At 38.0% G+C, this 15093-nt stretch overlaps 1 protein-coding gene and 2 long non-coding RNA genes across 3 annotated transcripts in view; 2 read left to right on the forward strand and 1 right to left on the reverse strand.

Annotated features, from left to right (window-relative positions):
- Window positions 1–267: 267 nt before the first annotated feature.
- On the forward strand, window positions 268–13403 carry LOC117064937. The gene is made up of 6 exons (XR_004429753.1): window positions 268–375; window positions 939–1125; window positions 3320–3383; window positions 6283–6446; window positions 9965–10038; window positions 13026–13403. It is a non-coding gene; the product is annotated as an uncharacterized LOC117064937 (long non-coding RNA).
- Window positions 2688–15093, reverse strand: part of LOC117064938 — a 45322-nt gene continuing 32916 nt past the window's right edge. Inside the window, exon 3 of the long non-coding RNA XR_004429754.1 lies at window positions 2688–3091. This is a non-coding gene — a long non-coding RNA (uncharacterized LOC117064938). The remainder of the gene's footprint in view (window positions 3092–15093) is intronic.
- Window positions 5168–5912, forward strand: LOC117064936 (peptidyl-prolyl cis-trans isomerase A-like). Its single transcript, XM_033179186.1, has one exon. It carries the CDS (start codon window positions 5209–5211, stop codon window positions 5704–5706), a length of 498 nt encoding a protein of 165 aa, XP_033035077.1. The 5' UTR covers window positions 5168–5208; the 3' UTR covers window positions 5707–5912.

Raw genomic sequence — 15093 nt, forward strand, 5'->3', positions numbered from 1 at the left:
TATTACCACATTGATTTATTCAAAAGAGACAGGTTGGTACACTGGTCTTGCATTACAGCGTGACATGCTAGAGTTTGCCATCTACTGTATACTGTCATCTAAATGTTTGAGTTCCCCCCAAATTCTTATGTTGAAACCTAATCCTCAATACAATAGTATTGAGAGGTAGGGCCTTTAAGAGGTGATTAGGTCATAAGGGCAGAGACCTCATGAATGGGATTAGCACCCTCATAAAAGAGGCCAAAAGAAGTTTGTTTGCCCCTTCCTCCACGTGAGGACCCACCTAGAAGTCATCACTTATGAAGCAGAAAGCAGGCCCTCAGCAGACATGAAATCTCCTGGTGCTTTGATTTGGACTTCCCAGCCTCTAGAACTGTGAGAAATAAATTTCTACTGTTTATATTTTTGATAGCAGCTCAAATGGACTAAAACACTGTAACCCTGGGGTCTTAGCATTAGGACCCATTAAACAGGTTTCCTCCTGGAGAAGAAACAGCTGAACATCCTAGAACATCAAAAGTGCCTATCCTGTTGGTAGGCCATGGCTATGTGGCAACATAAAGGCCAAATGATAGAGGGTATTTAAGGTCTCCTACTGAGGTCTAATCAAATGATGTTTTTCCCACTATTTGAAAACTTGGGAAAAATTTGTTTTCATGTTGAGGTAAAAGGAGATCTTTCCTAGGGTAATTTGAGGGTGAATTGAAGACTGGCATAGCTAGGTGTTCACATAATGATTTTATTCAGGAGAGTGTAATTTAAAAAAAAAAAAGCATAGAAATATTTAAATAGCTGAGATTAAGCTTTAATCAATTAAACATTTTAATTATTTGGGACAAATAACTAACATTTCACTATCAAATGAATCTGTTTTGAAGTACCATTGAAAGTTGCGTTGATGCCAATAAACAGTCTTTTCGTTTTTCTTTTTGCCTCAGTGGTGCATGTCACTTTCCTGCAAGGCAACTAGTTTGCAGATATGGTCAGAGGGAAAATTACTGAACAACAAAATGAAAAGGGGGCATAAGTCAGCCAGCTCTCTCAATCCTAGGAAAGGAAACTTCCCTCCTGCTTATGAAAGAGGACGATTGTGCTCAGTACCACTTAACCAGTGCCAACAATCTGGTAAGCCCTCTATTCAGTGCTACACCAGGGCTACAAAAAGGTGACCTAGAGTTTGGGGCTGAGGTCAGGGAAAGGTCACAGCCTGAAAAATGAAACTAGTCAAAAGAAAAGAATCCTAGGAATGGGTGAGGTTACTCATCCACCAAAGTAACCCAATCTAAAAGATGGCATTTTTTTGTTGTTGTTGTTCTGATAGTTTAGTGGTCAGGGAAAAAATAAAAGAGAAAGAAAAGGATTTGTTAAAAAAAAAAATATTCAAAATTCTAAGCCTTTTAAATAATCCTGCTGGCCCTTGCAAGCTTGTCCTAGCACGCTTTGAAGTGTGGCCATAAGAATCAGCATTTTGTCACTAAAATGCCTACAGACTTTCTCTATTTTTTTACTTCTGCTTTTTAGGTTCATCAATTCCCCTCTCCCCTCACTGGTTATCCTCTCCATCACCACCACTACAATTTCAAAACTAAAAATCAGATGCTAGGTATGAAGACACTATTACCCTGTTGTTTGAAACGTGCTCTGAACTAGCTGGTTGACCTTCCCCTCCTCAGCATCTTCTTGGTGCCTTTCTATAAAGGCAGCGTATCCAACACATGCCAGTATGTGGACCTTAGTTGGTCATGGTACGCCAGGAGTGCCTGTTTTAAATAACCCCTTTTAAGGTTAAAGGAACTTTAATTCTTGGCATATTTATTTGCCCTTTCATAGCTTTTATCTTTGAGATGTAGATGAGTGCTTACAGGGTGCCTGGAATGGAAAGAGGCTATAGGATGATGGAGCATAGGCTCAGGGTTGCATATCTTCAGGCTTCCCCACCTCAAAACAAAACAAAAAAATCCATGACATTTCTTTTCCTGGATGGCAAAATGAAAACATCTCATGAATAAATCCACAAATAAAATGATATCACTTTAAAGATGTAAAAAAATTAGGTGTACTTTGAAAAAGTACATTTTAAATAGGTAGCCAGAAGCAGATATGTGCAACTGAAATGTTTACTATTCATCTGATTTCTTTTTCTAAGAAACACAAAAACCATGAAGTTAGAAAGAATTCAATTAACTCTCTTCAGTGTGTAGAAGGATGTAGAAGGACTTTCAACTTCCTTTTGTTTTATATTTGTTGTCAAGAATTCATGCAAGAAAGTCAATTTTATACAAAATAATTTTACAAAATTACTTTTAAGATAGTCAATTTCCATAGATCAACTTCAGTAGGTCATATAATATGTCTTTTAATATGAACTCCTTAGCTTTATTAGTGCATTAAAAATTATTTATCTTGCAAAACAATAAATTAAAAACAGAATTAGAATGTCTTTGCTTTATGTAGCCACAGTATTAAGTTAAAATAGTATAATGCATGTTATACAAAGAGAAATGTAAATGGAGCCTAAAAGAGCATTTTTAAGTCAGTTTCACATTAAACATTGAATAGAAAAGTTGACTTATCTTAAGTAAAGCAAGTCACTACATCACTCTGCTACAGCAAATGTTTCTTTGTAAATGAGGATGAACTGACAATGCTTGAAAGTATAGTTCATCAGAATCACAAGAAACCAAATATTATGAATGTGTAAAATTCCGTGTTTATTTAATATCAGTTACACAGCCAGTTTATTGAAACCAGTCTTTGTAAAGACAAATAACATGTCTGATGAACATAAACAGTATCATACAGTTGAAATTCACCCTGTATTTTCACCTGAATAAAGATGTCATTATGCAAGAATTTCAACAATAAAGACCTTGCCTTGAATTGGCATGGCATCTCTCAGAGCTTCAAGGCAGCACAGTCTTCTATCCAACTCCAGAGAGATTATCAGCTCTGCATCAGGGAACTTCCGTGATTAGCTTGTCCACACTTAGCTACCATGTAACCTTCCTCCAGTATCTGCATTGGCCTCCAGTGTGGTCAGTGACATGGGCACCTTCTCAGAGGACATATCCAGAACTCAAGCTGGGTATTCCTAGGACAAAAAATATGCAGATAATGTAAAAAGGCTCATTCCAGTCACAGAGAAGTATGAGTGTTATACTGCTTAATAATGATACCAACAAATATTAATTTTATTGTTATAGTTGCCCATATATATTAAGTTTACTATGTGCCAGGCATAGTGTTAAGCACTTTACATTCACTAGCTCATAAAATTGATATAAGAACCCTATAACTGTTAAAATTATCTCTGCTCCAGAGGCCAAGAAACTTGAAAAAGTGATAGAAGCAGGGTACCATTTGCATCATCAAACACAGTTCAGGTAAGACTAGTAGCTTCCTTCACCCAACATTGTAATGAACTAATAGTTTCTTCAAAGCCACTCACACTTTCTCTTCTGCTCTGCCTTTCTCTCTTTCTTTCAAATTAGTTTTTAAATTGATATATAAAATGTTATATATTTACCGTGTACATCATGATGTTTGGAAGTATATATACATTGTGGAATAGTTAAACTTAGATAATTAACAAGTTTATTACCTCATGTAGTTACCATTTTTGTGGTGAGAACACTTAAAATCTACTCTCTTAGAATTTTCCAAGATACAATCTATCATCATTAACTATAGTTACCATGCTGTACAATAGACCTCTGGAATTTATTCCGCCTATCTAACTATAAATATGTATCCTTTAACTAACAACTTCCCCCTACCCTCAACCTCCTAACCACTCATCCTCCGGTAACTATCATTATACTCTTCACATCTTTTCCTTCTTTTCTTTCTTTTCTTTTCTTTTCCTTCCCTCCCTTCCTTCCTTCCTTCCTTCCTTCCTTCCTTCCTCTCTCTCTTTCTTTCTTTCTTTCTCTCTCTCTTTTTTTTTTTTTTTCAGAGTTTCACTCTTGTTGCCCGGGTTGGAGTACAATAGTATGATCTCATCTCACTGCAAACTTTGCCTTCTGGGCTTAAGCAATTCTCTCACCTCAGCCTCCTGAGTAACTGGAATTACAGGTGCCTGCCACCACTCCCAGCTATTTTTTTTTTTTTTTTTTTTTTTTTTGTATTTTTAGTAGAGATGAGGTTTCACCACATTGGCCAGGCTGGTCTCAAACTCCTGACTTCAGGTGATCCACTCGCCTCGGCCTCCCAAAGTGCTGGGATTACAAGCATGAGCCACTGCTCCCAGGCTTACACTCTCCACTTCTATGAAATCATCTTTTTTAGATTCCACATGTAACAGATCATGTAGTACTTGTCTGTCTGTGCCTGGCTTATTTTACTTAACATAATGCCCTCCAAGTTAATCCATGTTGTCAGAAATGACAGGATTTTCTTTTTTTTTTTATTACGGAGTAGTATTCCATTGTGTGTATTTATACCACATTTTCTTTATTCATTCCACTGTTGATGGACATTTAGATTGATTCCATATATTGGCTATTGTGAATGGTGCTGCAATAAACATGGGAGTGCAGCTGTATTGTCAACACATCAATTTCCTTTTCCTTTGGATGTATATTCAGTAGTGAAATTGCTGGATCATATGGTAGTTCTATTTTGAGGTTTTTGATGAACTTCCTTGTTGATTCTGTAACGCTGTACTAATTTAAATTACATCAAAAGTGTGCAAGGGTTCTCTTGTCTCCACATCCTCACTAATACTTGTTATCTTGGTTTTTTTTTTTTTTAATAGTCACCCTGCTAGATGTGAAGTGATAATCTTGTGGTTTTTTTCATTTGTGTTTCCTGTGTGATTAGTGATGTTGAATGTTTTTTTCATATACAGTACCTGTTGGCCATTTGTATGTCTTCTACTAAAAAATGTCTATTTGGGCCTTTGTCCATTTTCTAATCAAGTTATTTGGTTTCATGCTATTGAGTTGCTTTTATAGAGGCTAACTAAAATTCTTGATAGTCTAGAAAGACTTCCTTCTGCCTCTCTGATAATATTTTTCTTTTTCTTACAATTTTTATATTCCAAACCACAACATAGCTCTCCTTGCAGCCAGGAGTGGCCATGTGATGGATTCTGACCAACGAGATGCAAGCCGAAGTTGCTAGTTGGGACTCCTAAAAACACTTTTAAAAAGTGACGGACTCGGCTTTGCAGACGCTGCCGCCGAGGAAATTCTTGTACTACTAGCCATGGTCAACCCTACCGTGTTCTTCGACATTGCCGTCGACGGCGAGCCCTTGGGCCGTGTCTCCTTTGAGCTGTTTGCAGACAAGGTTCCAAAGACAGCAGAAAATTTTTGTGCTCTGAGCACTGGAGAGAAAGGATTTGGTTATAAGGGTTCCTGCTTTCACAGAATTATTCCAGGGTTTATGTGTCAGGGTGGTGACTTCACACGCCATAATGGCACTGGTGGCAAGTCCATCTATGGGGAGAAATTTGAAGATGAGAACTTCATCCTAAAGCATACAGGTCCTGGCATCTTGTCCATGGCAAATGCTGGACCCAACACAAATGGTTCCCAGTTTTTCATCTGCACTGCCAAGACTGAGTGGTTGGATGGCAAGCATGTGGTCTTTGGCAAAGTGAAAGAAGGCATGAATATTGTGGAGGCCATGGAGCGCTTTGGGTCCAGGAATGGCAAGACCAGCAAGAAGATCACCATTGCTGACTGTGGACAACTCGAATAAGCTTGACTTGTGTTTTATCTTAACCACCAGACCATTCCTTCTGTAGCTCAGGAGAGCACCCCTCCACCCCATTTGCTCGCAGTATCCTAGAATCTTTGTGCTCTCCCTGCAGTTCCCTTTGGGTTCCATGTTTTCCTTGTTCTCTCCCATGCCTAGCTGGATTGCAGAGTTAAGTTTATGATTATGAAATAAAAACTAAATAACAACAACACAAAAAAGTGACGGACTCATGATCTCTTCACCCTTCTTCTGCCTGTCTCGAATTGTCCATCCTCAGATTTCTTTATACACAAAAAAATTATTTTCAGCTAGGCCATGTTAATTTGATTTTCTGCTACATGCAGCTGACTGTACTGATTATCTAAAACTGCTTTATAAAGTTTTGTGACTAGGGGGTGGGAGCAATGATCACTAATATTCGTTAAGTGAAAGGATAAATGATTGAATTGTATATCTTAATTGTGGTATATTCTGTACAACATTTTTACAATAAATTATGCTGAATGAGTTTCTTTCTATTTGATACCAAAGACTAGCACATCTGAAATAACTGTCAGTTTTTCTCCTTGCTAAAAGTACACAGATTAAAAAATAAGCCGTTTGGGCCATGTGCACTGAAAGAATGGCTATAACTCTTGCCCTGATCAGAGGCTTCCGCAAACTAGCGTTGAACTCACTGGGGGCCCAACAGAGAAGAAAAGGAGGAAATCCGGAGATAAATTAAGGAATTTTTGGAGAAGGTGAGATACTTAAATTTTATAAAGATTTTTCAATTAAATTGAATAAAACCCACTTTCTAATCTCCCCCTATTAATGATTGAAATCCCATTTCCAACACTTATTGGGTATGTCATCTTAGACAAGGTTGTTTCACCTTCCTGAGGTTACTATATTTTTTAGCCATAAAGTCAATATTTTACAATCCATCTCATAGTATTATTTTTAGGATGAACTAAAACAATGGATGTGAATTGCCTAGTACCGCACTTGACACATAATATAAAGTTAGCAGACTTTCATGCCCTGTCTGCCTCCCTGCTACCTGATTCCCCACGGCTCATCTCCACTGACCGAACAATGACTTTAAAGACATCAGTCTAATCTCTGAAAGCATTTTTCCTTTTCTTGCCTCACAGCCCAGTCACTATACAAAGACATCATTTCACTGGACAGAGATATTAGTGAAAACAATGCCTCTGACCAGGGTATAAGTTTCTTGAAGGCAGTAACCATGACTTAAAACGTCTATGTCCCTTACAGAACTTGAGTTTCTAAAGAATTTCCAACTACACTATCTGAAAGGAAAAGAACTTTGAGATATTTCATTTTAAAATAATTTTTATCAATGCAAATGATCCTGTTTTTCAAGGTACAATCTTGTCAGCATTTACCACCAAATAAGCACAATGCTTGAGGACCTACAAAGTAGTTATGAACATAGACAAACCCATATTTTTGATGATAATATGAAGGTATACCAAAAATAAAAGAATCCCAATATAACTTACAATGGTTGTTTACTATGAACTATTCACTATGCTAAGCAACTTCATACATTACCAACAATCCTTTCTAAAACTCTACAAAGTAGGTATTGCTAACTTCACATTATGGAAAGGAAAACCAAGGATACAAGACTTGACTAGCACTAACTGCTAAGTGAATCCAGAGCACCTTAGCCAGAGTGTGAATTCAAATTTTTTATGTTCCTATGTTTGAGTTCTTTGTACTTCACACACTGCAGAGCAGAAGACATGAAGATTATGAATTTCTGGGGAAGAAAAGTCAAAAATGTCCATATAGTTTGATAGAAAACAACATTTTGGGATCTTAATCATTCAGATCCATACCATCAAAATTAGTTGTTGTTCATAAAATAAACAATAAAATAACAAATATTTTTAAAGCAACATACAAAGTTCTAATTTAATCTTTACAACATTTCTGTAAGGTAGATATTATTACCTCTTCATATGAATAGATGTTGAAATTCAGAGAAATAAATGACTTTTCTAGATAACAAACCTTGAACCCACACCCTGGCCTCATGATAGAGTTATTTCCACCACACCACAATATTATACTCCCTGTGTTATTTTACTTGAGTTTCAGTGAAAAAAAGGATACAGGAATGGATGAAGGGTGTTATGGTTTGGCTCTGTGTGCCCACCCAAATCTCATCTCAAATTGTAATCGCCATGTGTCGACGGAGGGACCTGGTAGGAGGTGAGTGGATCATGGGGATTGTTTTCTCCATGCTGTTCTCATGACAGTGAGTGAGTTCTCACAAGCTCTGATGGTTTAAAAGTGTGGCACCTCCTTCTTTGCTCTCTTTCTCCTGCCATCATGTAAGATATGTTTTGCTTCCCCTTCACCTTCTGCCATGATTGAAAGTTTCCTGAGGCCTCTCCAACCATGCTGAACTGTGAGTCAATTAAATCTCTTCCATTTATAAATTACGCAGCTTCAAGTAGTTCTTTATAGCAGTATGAAAACAGACTAATACAGAAAATTGGTACCAGAGAGAGGCATTGTTATAAAAATAACCCGAAAATGTGAAAGTGACTTTGGAATTGGGTAACAGACAGACATTGGAACAGCTTAGAGGACTCAGAAGAAGATAGGAAGATGTGCGAAAGTTTGAAATTTCCTAGAGACTTGTTGAATGGTTGTGACCAAAATGCTGATAGGGATATGGACATTGAAGTGCAGGTTGAGGCGGTCTCAGATGGAGATGAGGAACTTATTGGGAACTGGAGCAAATGCTACTCTTGCTATGTTTTAACGAAGAGACGGGCAGAATTTCTGCTAAGACAGTGGAGAAAATGTCTACAGGCCATTTCAGAGATCTTCATGGCTTGGGAGGAAAAAATGGTTTCATGGGTTGGGCCCAGGGCCCCACTGCTCTGTGCAGCCTCGAGACATGACACTCTGCATCTCAGCTGCTCCAGTTTCAGCTGTCCTAAAAGAGGCCGACATACAGCTCGGGCCATTGCTTCAGAGGGTGCAAGTCCCAAGCCTTGGTGTCTTCCACATGGTGTTGGACCTGTGTGTGTGCAAAAGACAAGAATTGAGCTTTGGGAGCCTCTGCCTTGATTTCAGACGTTGTATGAAAGCACCTGGATGTCCAGGCAGAAGTCTGCTGCAAGGGCAGAGCCCTCATGTAGAACCTCTACTAGGGGAGTGCAAAGGGGAAATGTGTGGTTGGAGCCCCCACACAGAGTCCCCACTGGGGCATGGTAGACTACCACTGTGAGAAGAGGGCCACCATCCTCCATACCCAAGAATGGTAGATCCACCAACATGTTGCACTGTGTGCCTGGAAAAGCCACAGGCACTCAACATCAGCCTGTAAAAGCAGCCGTGGGGCCTGTACCCTGCAGAGCCACAAAGGAAGAGCTGCCCAAGGTTTTGGGAGCCCACCTCCTGCATCAGCATTGCCTGAATATGAGTCATGGAGTCAAAGGAGTTTATTTTGGAGCATTACAATTTAATGGCTGCTTTGCTGGATTTCAGACTTGCATGGGGCCTATAGCCCCTTTGTTTTGAACGATTTCTCCTTTTTGGAATGTGAATATTGCCTGTACCCCAATGGTATTTGGAAGTAACTATCTTTTTTTTTTTTTTTTTTTACAGACTCATAGGTGGAAGAGACTTGCCTTGCCTCAGATGGAACTTGCCTTGTCTCAGATGAGATTTGGACTTGGACTTTTAAGTTAATGCTAAAATGAGCTAAGACTTTGGGGAACTGTTGGGAAGGCATGATTGATTTTGAAACGTGAAAAGCACATGAGATTTTGGAGGGAACGGGGTGGAATTATATGCTTTGGCTCTGTATCCCTACCCAAATCTTATCTTGAATTTTAATCCCCACATGTGGAAGGAGGGACCTGGTGAGAGGTGATTGGATCATGGGGGCGGTTTTCCCCATGCAGTTCTCATGATAGTGAGTGAGTTCTCATAAGATCTGATGGTTTAAAAGTGTGGCACTTCCTTCTTTGCTCTCTCCTGCCACCATGTAAGTTGTGTTCACTTCCTCTTTACCTTCTGCTATGATTGTAAGTTTCCTGAGGTCTCCCTAACCATGCAGAACTGAGTCAATTAAGCCTCTTTCCTTTATAATTTACCCAATCTCAGGTAATTCTTAAAGCAGTGTGAAAACAGACTAATACAAAGGCACGGACTTGTCACCATCTTTAGCCCTTCTTACTTCCATTATATAAATTGCTCTCTTTTGAACAAATGTTTTTTTCAACAGGTGTCTTCGGTGAAGTCATTTTGATACAGTATGAATTCAATAAGATAAGTCTTCCATCGAGCATGCTTGGGCAAGTAAATATCAAATTTTCTAAAGGTCTTTAGTCCATGCTTGGTGTTCAGCATTCCCTTTTTCTCCTCCTTAATGTTTGTTTTCAAATGAGCAGCAAAGAATCAATTTAAGGGCTGGAATAGCTCTGGGGTATTTTTAACAGGTGCTGAAACTCATGTTTAGGTCACCAGTTCAGATCCCAAGATACGTGGTTCTCTCTTCTGCTGCTCACGATTTTAAGTGGGAAGACCAGATCACTACCATTAAACTGGCATGTCCTACCATAAAACCGTTTCTCCCTACCTTCATTGAAGGTACTGGTGAGGAATCACCTAAGGTTGTTACCATTGAAAACTAGCAGAACAGTAACTATCATTCACTCCAATGACACATGGTGCATCTCTTATGCTACTAGAAGCAGCACAGCTGGATATAAGCAACCAGGTGAGGTGGGAGAGCATATATTCCTTGAAAAAAAGTCATCTTGAGTTTGGGAAAGGTGGGATTAGGGTGAGCAGCAGAAAGAACAGAAAGGAGTAGGTGACAAAGAAGAAAGATGATGATCCAACTTTGGACTAAATTAGGACAGAAAGAATGATCAAATGGATCAATAGCTAAACATGTGAGAGAAAAGGGGTCAAATGCCAAGTGTATCAACTTTGAAGACCAGAGAACCCTAGATAATAAAGATGGAAGTCAAAGCAGTTTACTCCGTTATTCTTAATAAGTCTTAGTTATCTTTTTATTATCTCTAAGTGTTATAAACATTGTCTTCAGGTATTACTGAGAAAAGATGTTGAATTAGGAAGACCCAATAATATCTGTAGTTAATATCCTGGTTCCTGCAGTGGATGTAACAGTGTACGTCATAATTTAGGACCTCTAAGACTCCTTTCCATTTGGTTGTGCCAGATAGTGCATTTTTTTTATTTTTTTCCTTCTCAAACTTTCACTGACTGCTGTGTAATGCCTTATTACCAAGTGAACACTTTCATTTTACTGTTCTCTGTAACATATCTTTACTAATTTAATCATCAAAGCAAACTTGTAAGTCCAAATTTATTAATATCCCCATTTTACAAATATGGAATCAATGTAAGAGAAAGCCCTGGTGACTTTCCCAAGGTTGTGTAGTTAGTAAAGTTAGGGTTTAAACTCAGTTAGTCTTCTCCAAATCCTTCTTCCTAAGCACCACACAATAATGTCTTGCTTAGATGTTTCATGGAGTTAAAATATTTTAGTCTTCTAAGGATAAAACTTCAGTACAAACAAAGTTATAGTTATGCTCCTAAGAATTTAGTGAACCCATCACTGACCTAAAAAGCCAAAATTGTTTTGTATTATAAATCTATAATATAATTCCTAATCCATTTAGGTGTGCAAATTATATTTTTAGACATAAAAATTATAATATTCTTTTATCTACCTAATGACAATTATTATAGAAATATGAAAATTTCATGAAGAACTTAAGAATTATAATATTTAAATGGTTTTATTCAAAAAGCTAGTTTTTTTAAACTATGTCTAGTTTACAAATAATGAAAGAGTCCTATATTCCTAACACCATGTCTGGGCACTATAAACATTGTTTGTATTAGTGAAAATGATACTGCTGTTGGTGGCATTTCAAAAAAGGAAGCAGAAGTTATACTTGGGAGTTGAACATAAATATAATCAGAAAAGATGATGAACTAAGTCATATTTACAAAAGGATTTAAAATAATGACTCATGAGTCTTGTAAAATATTTTCCCCTTTTTAACATAGAATCACAAATAGTACCCTATTGGTTCATTTTTTTGATGTCATTTGTGCCATAAATCTCCTTGCTAGATAGGAAATCTAGGCCATACCACCATTCTTTAAATTAAGGTTACTGCTCTTGCTTGGTGATTGGATGAAATAAAACCTAAAGATTACTTAATTTGTTTCATTTCATTTTGAAATCAATTTAAATCAGTGGCAATTAAATAGGCAAACTCCTAAAATTTCTGGCATGGTCAGGGAGCATATGAATGGGAGTCTGCGTGTGTGTGTGCGTGTGTGTGTGTGTCTGTGTGTCTGTGTGTGTATGTGTCTGTCTGTAGTTTATGCATGTGCCCAACTGGAGACTACTGCAGTGATGACAACTATTTGGTAGTAGAGACTGGTAAAAAAGGGGAAAAAGGAAAAATTTAAATGAGGTGAACTTTTTCTCTATTGCATGTTTATCTACCAAAGTCGTAGAAAACCCAAACTCATTTTAGGCTTCTTGAAAAGTAATCCAAAAACTGATTTAGCATCTCTTATAAGATGTGCACATATGGCTGGAATGCTAAACATCACGTTGAATAAAAAGCAACTTTCTACACTTTCCCCTAAAAAATCCTATTCTGATTGTACTGGTCTGCTTGGGCTGCCATAACAAAATATGATAGACTGGGTGGCTTTAACAACAGAAATTAATTTTCTTACAGTTCTGGAGGCGGGAAGTCTGAGATTTAAGTGTTGGCCCATTTGGTTTCTGCTGAGGGCTCTCTTCCTGGCTTACAGACTGCCACATTCTTGCTATTGCCTCACAGAGGGACAAAAACATTCAGTTCACAGCACCGACCAAATATGATTTCCAGGCAATCCAGTGAGTAAAGTCTGACTATATTAGCCTGAGGCTTTTCTGAAGTATTCCTGTATCCACACAGCTCAAGTTTCCATCTCTGGCCTTACTAGAAGCATAAACCTTCTGGCTATATATCCCAGATATACGCTATCCAAAGAAAACACCAGAATAAAGTACAATGGAAAAGTGGTTCTCAAAATGAGATTCAAGAATTTCTGAAGTTCTGTGATAATCCTATGTAGTCTGTGGGTGGTCCCCGTGTTACATAAAATAATCAGTTTTGAGTGGCAATGTCCATCCTTTTTGTTCTGGCATGAGCTAATAATTTGCTTATCAGATATAGTAAAATTATGTGTCGGCTCACTATTACATCATCAAAAAGAGCACTAATTCTGATAAATTACTTTGACAGGTACAGCTGGAATAGAAAAGATAGTGGATTCTTTGGCTTCATCCAAGTGGACTGAGGGTTGAAGTATTTTTCCAGTCATGTTCTTGAACATCAACTTTCATGGCATGCTGACATTTCCAGGCTACTGAAGTTGTGATGATTAACTGATGCTGCATTTGATGAGAAAAAAGTTTGCACGTTCTAAAGGAGCTAGGTTTCAAATGACTATAGAGGGTACAATTTCCACTGAAGTGATTTCTCTTAATCTTAATCCTTAACCACTCTCATTGCTACAGTACCTTCCAAAAGTGAGCATAGTTTATAAAGTCTTCAGACTACCTTTCAGCACATTAACATACTCTTCACAATCCCACAGTAAGAGCACCTTAAGTGCAGGGATATTTTTCTTTCTTTTCTTTCTTTCCTTCCCTCCCTCTTTCCTTCCTTCTTCCCTACCTTCTCCCCTACCTCCTTCTCTCTCTCTCTCTCTCTCTCTTTCTTTCCTTTCTTATCCTCAGTGCCTAAGAATTTGTTCTATAAAAGTCTATTTGAATGAATGCATGGAGATACCTAAAGTGAGTGACTTGAGGTAAAGTGATACTTGATCACCTATATCGTAAGGAAAGTGAGGCCAGGCGTGGTGGCTCACACCTGTAATCCCAGCACTTTGGGAGGCCGAGGCGAGTGGATCACCTGAGGTCAGGAGTTCGAGACCAGCCCGGCCAACATGGTGAAACCCCATCTCTACTAAAAATACAAAAATCAGCTGGGCGTGGTGGCTTGCACCTGTAGTCCCAGCTACTTGGGAGGCTAAGGCAGGAGAATTGCTTGAACCTGGGAGGCAGAGTTTGCAGTGAGCCAAGACTGTACCACTGCACTCCAGCCTGGGTAACAGAGCAAGACTCTTGTCTCAAAAAATAATAATACATTTTTAAAAAGAGAGAAAAATAGGCTGTAGATATGGATGGGTAGTTCAAAAAAAATAAAAAATAAAAAAGGGCTCATAAGGAAAGTGAAAAAAACATTAAAATGTACAACCATGTCAAACCATGCCAAAATGTCTGCTGATAGAAAGAGCCCTTCTCACTATCATATATAATCATTTAGAACAGAACAAGGCCTCCAGTTTTGTATCATCGCACCCCTGCCTAACTTCTATGATTCCATGTGAATTTAAAAAGCCACTCTCAATCCCAGGGTTTACACTCACTAACTTTAGGCATCAGTGTCCAATTCTATGAAGTCTTAGAATCGCATCTACATTACAGTGCTCAAGCATCTTACGACATGCTCTTTGATGAGCATGTTTGGGGAAAAAGTGACCAGTCTCTGTCACCATTCAGATCTCCTAATTTCAACTCACTCCTCTACTGGCATCTCTTTGGCCCAGCAGAAATTTAAGAGAAAAAATATTGTGAAAAGACTATTTAAGTCTGGCCATTGAAGCAATTAGTGCATCAGATTAAAATGACATCCCTGTTATAACAAACTAGATTTCTTATAGCACTGGAGAAAAGAAAATTTACTGATGAACTTTGGCTTCGAATTTTGTAAAACTCTAAGACAAGTTGTCATTTATCTTGAAATACTTTGAGATATTTACCTCCTGAACTTAAAATGTCCAACTTTCTTACTTCTGCCCTTCTGCATAATTCTTCCCTCTTCCAAGCAATAAATGGCAACTCAGTCTTCTGGGACCATATCCAGTATCGTCTCTACCATGAAATCTTTCCTAATTTCTTCACTAAAATGTGTGCTTTAATTAATTTTTCTAAACATATTTCTCCTTGGTCCAAGTCCAAGGCCTGTGTCTTACTCATTTGCCTGTCCCTAACATTTAGTAGAGTATCTGATTAGTACATGTCAGGTACTCAGCAAATATATGTTAAATGTAAATAATTAATGAGTGCAACCACCTCCCAGAGATTTCAACTTCTCCCTAAAGTGTAATATAAACTGAAGTCATGATAGAGTACGCCATCTTAAAATTTGATATTCATTATTATTATTATTAAAGAAGCCACTATTTAGGGAGGAATAAAAGATAGACAATTTTTTCATTCGAACTTTCCCAAGGAGGGCATGTCCT

This window comes from Trachypithecus francoisi, unplaced genomic scaffold (genome assembly GCF_009764315.1).
Source record: "Trachypithecus francoisi isolate TF-2019V2 unplaced genomic scaffold, Tfra_2.0 Lachesis_group2, whole genome shotgun sequence".
NCBI classification, from domain to species: domain Eukaryota; kingdom Metazoa; phylum Chordata; class Mammalia; order Primates; family Cercopithecidae; genus Trachypithecus; species Trachypithecus francoisi.

Excerpts from the sequence above, each read along its gene's own strand:
- LOC117064936 (XM_033179186.1), top strand. The coding sequence starts at position 5,209 with ATGGTCAACCCTACCGTGTTCTTCGACATTGCCGTCGACGGCGAGCCC.